The sequence below is a fragment of the Poecile atricapillus genome, chromosome 2 (genome assembly GCF_030490865.1).
Source record: "Poecile atricapillus isolate bPoeAtr1 chromosome 2, bPoeAtr1.hap1, whole genome shotgun sequence".
NCBI lineage: Eukaryota > Metazoa > Chordata > Aves > Passeriformes > Paridae > Poecile > Poecile atricapillus.
The window spans coordinates 60,876,644-60,888,999 of record NC_081250.1 but is presented as its reverse complement, the minus strand read 5'-3'; the positions used below and the strand labels follow the sequence as shown (position 1 = coordinate 60,888,999).

Below are 12,356 nucleotides of genomic sequence, written 5' to 3'. Positions count from 1 at the left end.
AATCACCACCAGGAGTAGCCTCGAGTCACCTCTGTCAGGTGTGGAATGCAAAAAGCAGGATACATCCCCTGACTCCGTAGCTGTCAGGCTGGACTTATTTTGTAGTTTCTGCTACCTTTGAAATTTGAAGTGTTTCACTATGAACCACCGCCAAATTAACTAGTAGGATCTAATGGCTTTGCCAATGATTCTCCCAGATGTATATACCTTCCTTCAGGGAAATTTGCAAGAATATTCTGAAAAAATACTCAGAGGGTTTCTCTGTGGTCTTGTCTGGCTTTCATTTGTCTGTTTTATTATTTTTTAATCAAAGCAAGCATATCAACAATATGGCAGTACAATTTCTTTTTCTGGTTTGTTGTGTCTTGGGCATTAACTTCTGAGAGACAAGATCCAGGCTATAAAAATAAGATTTTAGATAAGTATTAAAATGATGCTTTTTACAAACAGAAAATATGACTTACTTAAGCATCTGCTAGTATTCATTGTCTCAGTAGTTAAGTGAGTTAACTTATAAATGAAGCTATTAAATACTTTTACATGCAGTATCAACATAGTTACCTTTTTTGCTTTAATTCAGCCAAACTGAGGTAAAGGAGAACTGATTTGTGAGACAACCTGGAGTTCTGTTATGCAGTACTAGAGAACATTTTGAAATATTTGAAATAAGATAATTTCTTATATCCCATATAATTCCTACATAAATTTTCTTAAATATTAATGTTCTTGATATATATAGCTGCATTTTAATAAGGTATCTTACCAAAATATAGTTTATATCTGGACATAAGGATCACTGTGTTATCATTTAAGAGGCTTTACACAGAAGTGTTTATTACGTGCCTATTGTCATTTAACCAAGGTACTTTCCCGTTTTACTCCGTGTGTAAATCAGTTCAGCAATTGATATGAGGGTTCAAAAGAACTTGTTTTTCTCACACAGAGGTTCTGAACTCACACATCCTGGACTACTTTTAAACACATGTGGAAAAGATTACCAAGAAAAACATTTTCAGTGGATATCTATTTATTAGATGCCTGTTCATCCTTTGTGTAATTTAGGGCAAATCATGAATGGGAAGGGAAGGAGAACCCCCCTCTTCAGAAATTATGTTCAGATTTAGTCCCCCCCACACTCCAGACAATGAGTCCGTGGAGAGAGAGAGAGAGAGAGGTGCTGGAGGATTTCAGAACAGAAACAGGCTGAATTCCTTTCTCAAAGTGTGGGGATTTTTCCATGGCTTAATCCTCAGGTTAATCTCCATATAGCCAAGAGAAAAGCAGGGTGAAGTTTCCTGTTGTTCCTAGGCAATGCTTCCAGCTGAGCAGTCTGTTTCTCTTGTGCTAGCTCCAATTGGTGTGACTCCTCAGTGAGTGATTTAAGTTGGAGTCAGAAATCCCACAAGACTAGGCCTCATGGAGAAAAGAGAAAGAGGGGTTGAAAAGGGCTTCTGCAAGACTGTGTGTGGTCATGGGGAAGATGGAAACACATCCTTCAGCTCCAACACAAAACGGCACGTTGAGATGCCTGTTAGGCTCTGTAAATGCACTTGAAAGACCAGCTCAGGTACCTTCAAATTATTTCATCCATTAACCCCATTTCATGTTCTCTGAATAGGCTTATACTGCAGAAGCATTCTAAAATATAAAATAATGTATGATGCTGCAATAACATTTCAGAGTAGGCTGGTTTTATTTTTATAAAAATTCTGGGGTTTTCCCTAACATTTTTTCAATGCAAGTTTCTAATTTATGAATCAAGAAGTAGCTATGTCATCACATTTTTGTTTTGACTTTAATTACTATAGATTACACAGGAGTTCTCATACCGTTCTGTAAGACTACATTTATATAAAAAGACTGTATTCTTTTTATTCATATTTCTATTTATTCTAATGCAGTATTTTGCTGGAATGTAAGGGTGGTGGTAGCTGGTCTTGCTTAAGAGCGAGTCGGTGGCTTTAAGTAATTTTTGGATTTAAGTGTTAATTGCTGAAATGCAAGTGGGAAGAATATGTGATCATGCGAAAGAATTTCAAGTGGTCGCATGAGTAGCTGAAGGTGATAATTTTAGTTCCTTTACATAATTTCTTCCCTGAGGGTGGATTTGGTTTGTAATGGTTATTGCTAAAGGAAATATTTTCTGTAGCTAAAACCACATAAAAAGGTCCATGTAAGAAGTGAATCCTAGAAATAGTCACAATTTTTCTCCAGCTTTTCTTAGAAAAATTCCTCTGTGAAAATGACGGGGGGGTGGGGGGGGCTGGTTTTATTATTTTATTTGCGTCAGCCTTTATCACTTTTATCTCTTTTCCAAGTCACTTATCCATGGCTTGACTTCTAGGCATCAGACAATTCCTTGGGTCTGACTTTTTTCTCTGACCCCAGAGGCTGACTTGGTTCCTCTTTAGGCAGAGGGTAAGATGTCGCTTTTCTTCTTTCAAACACATCTTGTTCATCCTTTCTGTATGATTTGGATACGTGTGCTGTCAGCACTTGTTTATGGGTGTGTTGGTCCTTACAGCATCACAGTAAAATGGATGTGTCTTCACTGTAAGGTAAAGTAGTTGCTTCTCTTTGGGTGGTCAGAATTGCCCAGGATGATGGGGTTTGCATTGCTGGTCTAGTTCAGAATGGCAAAACATCAGTCTGCTTGAGCAGGTGGAAGGGATTTATATAGAGGGGCATAGGGGAGACAATATTCAGGAATCACAAGTATTAGGGCTATTTTATCGTATACATGGCATTAATTATTCCTCTGATTTGTCTTTTTCTGAAATTACGCAGTTTTATTGTAAAACATCCCAATTGAGAGTCAACATGTTGTAGTGCTTCTCTCCTACAAAATATTTGTGGAAACTGAATAGTTAGACTAACTGTAAATGTGTTCATGTAATAAATGTTACAGGGGATGTTCACCAGGTTTTTTTATTTGTTTGCTTCAGAATAGATAAGCAGCATTTGGTGTAAAAAAATAGTAATATTGGCTGATGCATAAGAACTTGTTTTTATGTGATTTTGGATCATATTTCATAGATGGAGCAATTCTTAAACATCATCTGAATCTTAAGTAATAAAGAATTTTGTGCTGCTTTCTTTCAGGCTGTCAGAGAAAAGGTCACTTTAATTTTCAAGTGTGTATGTGTTTTATATTTTTTCATAATTACATATTTTTCTCCTCTTTTTTTAATTAAGAAATTATGTTTCACATGTGGAGCTAATTGTACATATTTTTGTTCATCACTGCTTTGAAAAGTCTTTAAGAGCTTGATTTTTATCATTTTTGATTTTATTTTGAGTGAAATCTCATGCTTTTCTCCCCTTTTTAAACTGCTTGTTGAACAATATAATCAGCAGTGATACAAAAATGCACTATGCAATGTCATATTTTAGGCAGTTACACTGGATTGAACTGTAATTAATTGCTGTTGCCGAATACACCATGGCCTTATTCTCTTTTTGTACCCAGGCTTTTCTTTGTGTGTAATAATTCCATCCAGGAAGAAATCTAATTACTAAGATAATTAACACCTTATCAGCAAATGGAGTTCAGACATTTGTAGAGTTTATGAATTTTTAAAATATGTAATTTCCTTTTAACTGAATGACAACTGGTGTTATGGAGAAAAAGAGCATATTTTATTGTATCTAGCTTGATTGGACCTTATAATTCATGTTGCTATAGAAACAACCAGGCCTTTATAAAGGATGGTATTACTACTACCATTGGTAATAAATGCTTTGACTGTTGCCAATAGTGTCATTAAAATGGATAAAATAACTTCATTATAATGGTTTTGTCAAATGTAATGAATGTTCTGTTCATGTTCTGAGAAATGGCAGCTGATGTTAGGTGGCATTGGTTTATAAAGTAATGTACTCTTTCTTCCATGAGCTTAATACTGCTTCACAAGATATTTGTGGTATGAACAAAGTCATGTTGCAGGATACAGTGCTGTTCTCTTCATTCAGTCCTTAAAGATAAGGGATTTTATTGTTACTTGATAGCAAGCACAAGTTCATATCTTGATGTTTGTCAGTGTTAAGCAATGGTAACTGAGGGTGCTGAGCCATCAGCTCTGGGGATTTCTGCTGTTCTGCACAATATCCAGCTTGCGTTTCCCACTTAGGGCTATTGGATCAAGTCCTTGAAAACGTTCAGTTTTTTACTGGTTTTGATTTGTCATTCAAATGCCATGTTTTAACCTCCGCTCAGATGATGCAGTCTGAATTCATGAACTCAAAAGGGAATTGATAGAATTTGGTTTCTTTGGTGGGAATTTTTCATAAGGAAAAGGTGGAAGAAGATTCTAATAATATCTGATAAATTCCAGTGCTGCTACCTATATATCCAATACATGTTAAAAGAGGATAAAGACATTCACTTTAGAATGAGCTCATTGCCAATACTTAAAGGAAAAAAAAAAAGTTTAGGGAAAAAAAATCACAGAATATACTTACTACTGTATACAATTTGTCTGAAGGCTGTTGTGGTGAATATAAGCTATGGTATAATATTGCATCTAATCAAATTAATAAGAACAGTATTCTCTGCTTCCCCTTTTTGGATATTTTGACAACAGGTTTTCCTTTTCCAATAGAACTCATTGTTTCAGGAAGTTTTTCTTTGGGAAGTTTTTCTTTCAATTATTCAAAATCAAGTTTCTTCACTCACTATAACCACATGATTTTTTTTTTTTTCTGTGGTGATGTATTGTCTAATAAGTAATTATAGTTTTCTTTGGCTGTTTGAATGCTTTATAAGTGTAATATGGATTACATGCACTGATGTTCACAGTTCTGCATTGTGTTAACCGGATGAGGGGAAGAGAAGCTTTCCATCCATTTCTTTAGGTTAGAGACAGTCTTGGAGACATCTTCTTAACCTCAAGTGTGAACTTCACTTGTGACAGTTGTCTTTTTGCCATTCACCCCTTAAACAATCTTTCTCAGCTCTTTCTCCACCTGTAGCCTACATAAGAGCTGTAGAATTATTTAGATTGGAAGGGACCTCTGGAAGACATTTCATCTATTTCCCCTACTTGAAACAGGACCAGTTCCAAGTTAGATACCACCAGTATTTGTATAGAGGTCTTACTTTTCTCCTTAAGTCATATTTTCTCCAGATTATCATTGTTACTGGCAGTGTGGGGTGAACTCTGCATTGTGGAAACAGTCTCATCTGTGTCAGGAGGGTGCACTGAGCACTCTGTGTTTCTGCCTCTCTCCAGAGCACGCTAATCATTATTCCCACTCTATGCAAAGCTCAGTCTGGGTGCAAGCCTTGACAGCTGCTCTGATATCTACTGGGGCAAGTGTTCATGGCATGTTCCCACCGTGTCCAAGACTGTGACAGTGGCACAATTTCAACTGAAACCCCCTAACTTCACCCTCTTCTGTGCATCCTTCTGTGTCTGTGGGCTGTCTCTGTCAGCTGTGCTGCCCTAACCTGATGTGTGTAAGGGTTCTGCATATTCAGTCCAAGGGGAACAGTCAGGGAATGTTGACCTTGCTTAAATAAGAAGAGAACTCACTGCCCGTTCATTTGTGAACTTAAGTATTTTGTTTTCCTTTTAAAGCAAGGCATAGGCTGATGTTTTAGAATACTGAGTTAAAAATTAACTTGTGACTAAAGATGTATTTTTGGCTCCTAAGCTGATTTCGCTCAAATTTGCTGGGTGATACGATATGCCAGTCCCCTCTTTGAGATATCCTGTTCTACCTCAATAGCAGGATTATAAAACATTAAATAGCTGATATTTTCTAGTGACTGAGTCTCAAAAGGTTTACATTTTATGGATTAAGCAATCAGAATTCAAGAAATAGCAAGGTCTGCTGATTACATCTAATTTTGATTGAAGGAAGGGTTGATCCAGATGTTTTTACACTTCTTTCACAGTCCTAGTCCAGTATTTGCTGCAATGTCTTCTATTACTTGTGCTCGTGGCTGAGCAACAGATTTATTTCTTATTACCAAGCAATGGTGTTATTTTTTTTTCCCCAAGATCGTTGTAGGTCTCAATTTCTGTAGATAAAGTTGATGGTTATATGTATCACTAGCTTTTAAGTACATCTAGTACATGTCCTCAGATAAGTATTTCTTTCTACTTCCTTTACAGAGTGCCTGGAATAACAATTGCTACAGACATAATTTGTGGTTTTCCAGGAGAGACAGATGAAGATTTTCAAGAAACTATGAAACTTGTAGAACTTTACAGGTTTCCAAGCTTGTTTATTAATCAGTTCTACCCACGTCCAGGAACCCCAGCTGCAAAAATGCCTCAAGTTCCAGCTGCAGTGGTAAGGTCCATTTTCAGATGCCTTTAATAAAGCATGTATATGAAAACATACATTTTCTACAGAACTGTGCAACATTCAAATGAAGGATTTTTTTTCAGTCCAATAAGAGAAATGATGCTAGCTAGAACACTGAATATGTTTTCATATATAAATGACTGTTCATATTGTAAGGAAGGGTAAAGCAGTGGTTATACTGAAGATCTTGTCTGCTTTCTATCAAGTTTGGGGTGAATGACTACAAAGAGTAGTAGCTGATTGATTACATATAGTATTTTTTTCTATTTTTAGACTTCTGTGACTCCAGCATTCTAAAGCTTATTGTGAAAAATTATGCGAAGTATTAATAACAGTGATAGTCTGATTTTTCAAATATTAAATTTAAAAGCTACTTCTTCTTTAGACTCTCCTTATGCACTGCTCATTTACTTCCTTCACTCTTCAAGTTAACGGCATTGCATCTAATCTCCCCTCCTCCCTCCCTCCCTCCCTCCCTCCCTCCCTCCCTCCCTCCCTCCCTCCCTCCCTCCCTCCCTCCCTCCCTCCCTCCCTCCCTCCCTCCCTCCCTCCCTCCCTCCCTTCCTTCCTTCCTTCCTTCCTTCCTTCCTTCCTTCCTTCCTTCCTTCCTTCCTTCCTTCCTTCCTTCCTTCCTTCCTTCCTTCCTTCCTTCCTTCCTTCCTTCCTTCCTTCCTTCCTTCCTTCCTTCCTTCCTTCCTTCCTTCCTTCCTTCCTTCCTTCCTTCCTTCCTTCCTTCCTTCCTTCCTGCCTTCCTGCCTTCCTGCCTTCCTGCCTTCCTGCCTTCCTGCCTTCCTGCCTTCCTGCCTTCCTGCCTTCCTGCCTGCCTTCCTGCCTTCCTGCCTTCCTGCCTTCCTGCCTTCCTGCCTTCCTGCCTGCCTGCCTGCCTGCCTGCCTGCCTGCCTGCCTGCCTGCCTGCCTGCCTGCCTGCCTGCCTGCCTTCTTGCCTGCCTGCCTGCCTGCCTGCCTGCCTGCCTGCCTGCCTGTTCTTATAGACAAGATACATGGCTAAAATGTCTACTATATCTTGCTTGGTATAAATAACTATTTATAAGCAATAATAATAGCAATCATATCAGAAGGCATGGTTTGATTTATTTCAAGAAAATTGAATTTCTTATTTTTGTAAGCTGAATCTCAAAACAGGAAAGTATACAAGATTGATGCCTTTAGTAATTCCATTCAACTCATATTGTATCATTTTTATGGGCATAAATAACATTTATATTTCCTTTCAATGTAAGAATGAAAGTTAGCCAGCAATGTAAATCAATTTAAATAAAAACCTATTTATTTCAATTTATGTATCCTGGTACACCAACACAAAGTCAAAATAATATTCTGGGACTTGTATTCCTTTGCTTATATGTCTGAAAGCTAAACAAAGTATCTCTGTTTACTCTCAGTATATACAAGAATTCCATAGGATGTGTCAGCTGCTGGAGACATAAAATGAGATTATATCTGGTTTCTTCAGTTTATTGTTTAGTGTAGTGCAGCTTGGGCAATGACTCTTCATTTATTATAGACTATCTCAGAATGGGTAATTGTAAGTTTTCAAATATAAATACCTGCTGTTGTAGTGGTCTCCTTAGTATAACCAACTCACATGGTTGCATTATTTGTCTTACTCTTGAATGCTTTTTAGATACTTTGATAAATGAAAAAAAAAAGTTTAGAAATGTAGTTTTTTGGAAGGTATGATGTATAAAAGTCAAAACATTGATTTGTGTTTTGGGTTTGTATTCCTATACACAAGTTCTTAAGCATGCTATTTTCACAGGAGGTGCAGAGAGCTTAAGTTAATTTACCCACTTCTCTTTAACTGGGGGCTTATGGGAAGACAGTCTGTGAAGAGATAAATTATTAAAAGAACATTAGCTGTTCTGTAGTTAGAAGTATTACTTGGAAAATGGTAATTGTCAATTTAACCCAGTTTCACATTCTTTCTTCTTATTTGTAGCACTAGTACTTACTGCTTTCAGTGAATTAGAACCTTCAAAGAAGATGGGGCCTCTAATCCAGGGCTGATGAAAATCTGTAATTAATAGATTTTGTTTCTCTTTTTTCTTTTTTTTTCCCCCCTGTAGTCCTTCAAAAATCCTGTGTTATGAGATCCTTTGTTCTTTTATCTCTTAGTAGAAATGGAGAGCAACTAGTCAAACAGAGCAGGAAGAGCTTGTGCTAATCTCCTATGTTTTATATTCACATTACTTCGAGACAGCAGCTGATGATCTTTCCTGCATTTCCAGAAATGGACAGGCATTTAATTTGTCATTCCTTGCTTAGAGTAACTTACGTTTCTCTGCTCGGAAAAGGAAGTAGTACACAACCATGCACATTATGCACTCTGACCCTTTCATCCTTTAATGAAATATTATGCATGTTAATGAATTCGTGTTATTGCATTTGCATTGGGTAAGAAATGGCACATGCACTGCCATACAGCTGGTCTGTGCAAGTGTCTCAGTGTGCATTAGATCACCAGTCTGAACTTGTGAGCTTGGTGCTTCCACAGGATGTTCGTAACAGTATCCTCTGCAGTGGATCTGTCAGTAGCATTTCTTTATGAGAAATGAGTTTTGTCTCTACTGTTTAAGAACAGATGCTGAATCAGTGAGCAAGTTATTTGACGACTTTTATTCTTCTTTTCTTCTTTGTTACTTTTTCCTGAAGACTGAATGCATTTGCCATGTTATTTCAGCTTTTCAGTATTTCTGCAATGGACAAATCCATTGCTAATTGCAAACCACTCCACTTTAGTGAGTCCTTCTTCAGCAACTCTGATTCAGGATGGCCTTGGTGATTCTGCCCAAGTATCACAGCTGCAATAATAACATACTTGTCATGTCAGTTCCTTTAAGATTACCTTTTTTTGGAAGACCTTACCACTTCTAGAGACAATCTGTAGAATATGAAGCATAGTAATATTTAGTACTTTTATATTTTTAGTGTATCGTTGGATTATGATCTTAAATATAATTGCCTTTTGGGAGAAAATCCTCATTTGAGCTTATCTTAATAGAAGAAACAATCAGTAGGTCAACATGGAATCATCCCTTCACATGGATAATTTATCATTGAAAGCCTTACAGGCACCAGTATTTTGCTAAAAGGGCAGATGACACTAATCCAGATGGACAGTTCTGCCACCATAAATTCAGAAAAGACAGCTAAGGCTGCAGGCCTTTCTTATTTCTCCTGGAGAAAAAATGTCCATGGAGAATCAGACATCTGTCTGAATGGTCTCATCATTTCATAACCATCAATTAGATTATGCTTACCATAAATACTCTTTCCAGTTTAGAGAAAAGTTAAACAAACCTAGGCATGATTTTTTTTTTTTTTAATAAGCAATTACAGTAATGCTGAGTCATGTGCCAGGAAAATGAGCCAAGCTGTTGTCCAGAACTTAAATGCTACCCAATTTTTTTTTATTGCCTTTGCCCCAATTTTATCCACTTTCTGCTAAATGCACTGTTTCAGAGATGAGTCTGGATGCTCCTTAGTGGGTAGAAAATTCTCACTCTGAAGTGTGTTAATGATAAAATGCTACTTTGTGTATTGTTGTTTCTGCTATTATTGTTATTATGTATCTGAATTACTTAATTTCCTTACTGTGTTTGCTTTTGTGTAAGTGTTAGTGTTGATAACTGCCTAACTCAAATTACAGATTCCAGTTAAACTGGTAACAACCAATGTAAGAGAACATGATTCAGATGTGTCTGGTATGGGAATATAGGAACTCATATTTAATTGCATTGCAAAGGATCAGAATAATTTGAAGTGTGAATTATTATTACTATTAATTTTAATATCTAAAATTAAGAGTGTGTAATACCTTATGTTTTTGATAATTTCTCTGGTCTTTAGTTTTTCATGTCCCCACTCATGTGGGGACTTGAAAGATTCTTTTCTCTGTCCTCATTATTTAGTCCATCACAATTTCTGAAACATTAGGGGAGATTATAATCTCAGAATCAACTTGACTTCTGTCACTTGGAAATTACATGAGGAAATAGCCATTTTGAAAATAAGGATCATAACAAGGTACAATTAGGTTCATCTCTACTGAGAATAGGAGATGGCAGCTGTTTTGAGAGCAGTAATGTGACTGCAGCTTTATGATTACACTGCTATCAACTGCAGTATGGATTCTAATTTTTCTGTATATATTTTCAATAGTGTAAGAAATTTGGTTTCAATTATATATTCACTTTCTTTTTCCTTCTCCCTTTCTTTATATCACCAGATAATTACATTGCTTCGAGCTAGAAAATTTTGTCAGTCAACTGTTGAACATTTCCTTTAATTCCTCTGAAGTGTCTCATTAATTTTTTCTCTCTGCATTAGTTGTATTAAGCACGATGCTTGCTATACTGAAGTGAATAACCAATTTACAAACTTCATAACTGTCCTGGTTTTGGCTGGAATAGAGTTGATTTTCTTCCTAGGAGCTGGTATAGTGCTGTGTTCTGGATTTAATATAAGAATCATGTTGATACCACTTCATGCTATTTCTAGTTGTTGTTTAGTAATGTTTATAGCAAGTCAAGAACTTCTCAGCTTCTCGTGCCCTGCCAGCAAGAAGGCTGGAGGGGCACAAGAATCTGGGAGGCTGCTCAGCTGGGACAGTTGCCCCAAGCTGGCCACGGGGATATTCCATAGCATGTGGCGTCATGCTGAGTATACAGAGCTGGCCAGAGGCAGCTGCTGCAGCTGCTCGCTCACCCTGAAGACTTGGAAAACTAACACACTGTTAGTACACTCACCATTATTAGGAGAAATAAATATCAGTGATCAGACCTTGTATCCCACTCCATTTAATCAAACCATCACTTAGATCTGTTCCCATATTTCCCAATTACAGGAGCAGTACATAATGCACTAAGAGATTTTTTTCCATAAGAATAGCATAATACAATGTACACCTCAGTGCTGTCTGCCAGACAAGTTGTATTTGATCATCTCTGTGGGAGCAGAAATTTTGTGGCCTTTATTCTATAATGGCTACTTATTTTTCTTAGACTGCTTTACTTTTACTTCCCTCTAGGAGGTCTCCAAGCAGTTTCATGACACCCTTTCAAAACAGAGTGGCTGCAGATCCACCATATCACTCTTTGATTAGAATTCTGCAAGGCACTAAAAATAGGCATTCTTGAGTGCCACTAGATAGAGTGTGATGTTTAATTCCTCCTTTGCTGGGTGGATGGATATAGGTTTTGTAGGTCTGAATCTCTGCACACAAACAGCTGAATCTTCCATGGAAGCTCATGTGCTCTTCCTTTTCAAAATACATCATTATAAAAATGTTGCCAAACTGTCCCAGCCTCACTGAAAAATAACCACTCCTGCATCAGACTATATAGCTGTCCTCTGCTTCAGCAATTTTAAGTTCAGGTAGCTGGACAGCAAATGGAATAGCATTGCTTGTGCAAGGGACACCTTTAGCACGTTTAGAACTCTAATGGAAAGGAGCACAAGCAGGCTGGTAAACTACCTGCTTAGCAGGCAGTGAGGAAGGATGACAATTGAGGACTGCTCTTGCTTTTGAGCACATGTTTCAGACTTTAGTGGGTGGTGATGGTGCAGGAGGTGCCTGGGGAGGCCAGGGTCAGAGCTAAAGCAAGGAAAGAATTCCCCTGCTGTCCAGTATGGATTTAGAAATAACTTGATAGGGTTTCATGTACTCTGTGATAAATGACACAGCCAATGGCACTTGAGAGAGTGCAGCTTTGGGTGGACTTGATTAGTTACTGTGATTTAAATGTCCAGAAAGGAAGGTACCAAATCTTTTCTAGTTCTCACAGATGCAGCAGAATCAGTAATACTTGCCTCAGATTAATGGTGGCCAATCCAAAGATCATGCATTGGGATTATGTAGGGATATTCTTCTAAAATTGAATAGGAATGTTGTGGAGATCATAAGGTGGAAGAAAAGGAAGTAGAAAAAGAAACGATGCCACTTATTGAGCAGTACTGTTACTCCAGTCTATTGTCACTGACTATGAGCTCCCCCGTTAAGTGCTGTGAATAAATGTTAT

At 37.5% G+C, this 12,356-nt stretch overlaps 1 protein-coding gene across 1 annotated transcript in view; it reads left to right on the top strand.

Moving 5' to 3' along the window:
- The window catches only part of CDKAL1 (CDK5 regulatory subunit associated protein 1 like 1), a 377,070-nt gene that overhangs the window by 266,711 nt on the left and 98,003 nt on the right, over positions 1-12,356 (top strand). The window contains exon 12 of the mRNA XM_058831551.1: positions 6,120-6,300. Coding sequence (XP_058687534.1) covers positions 6,120-6,300 — 181 coding nt within the window. The remainder of the gene's footprint in view (positions 1-6,119; positions 6,301-12,356) is intronic.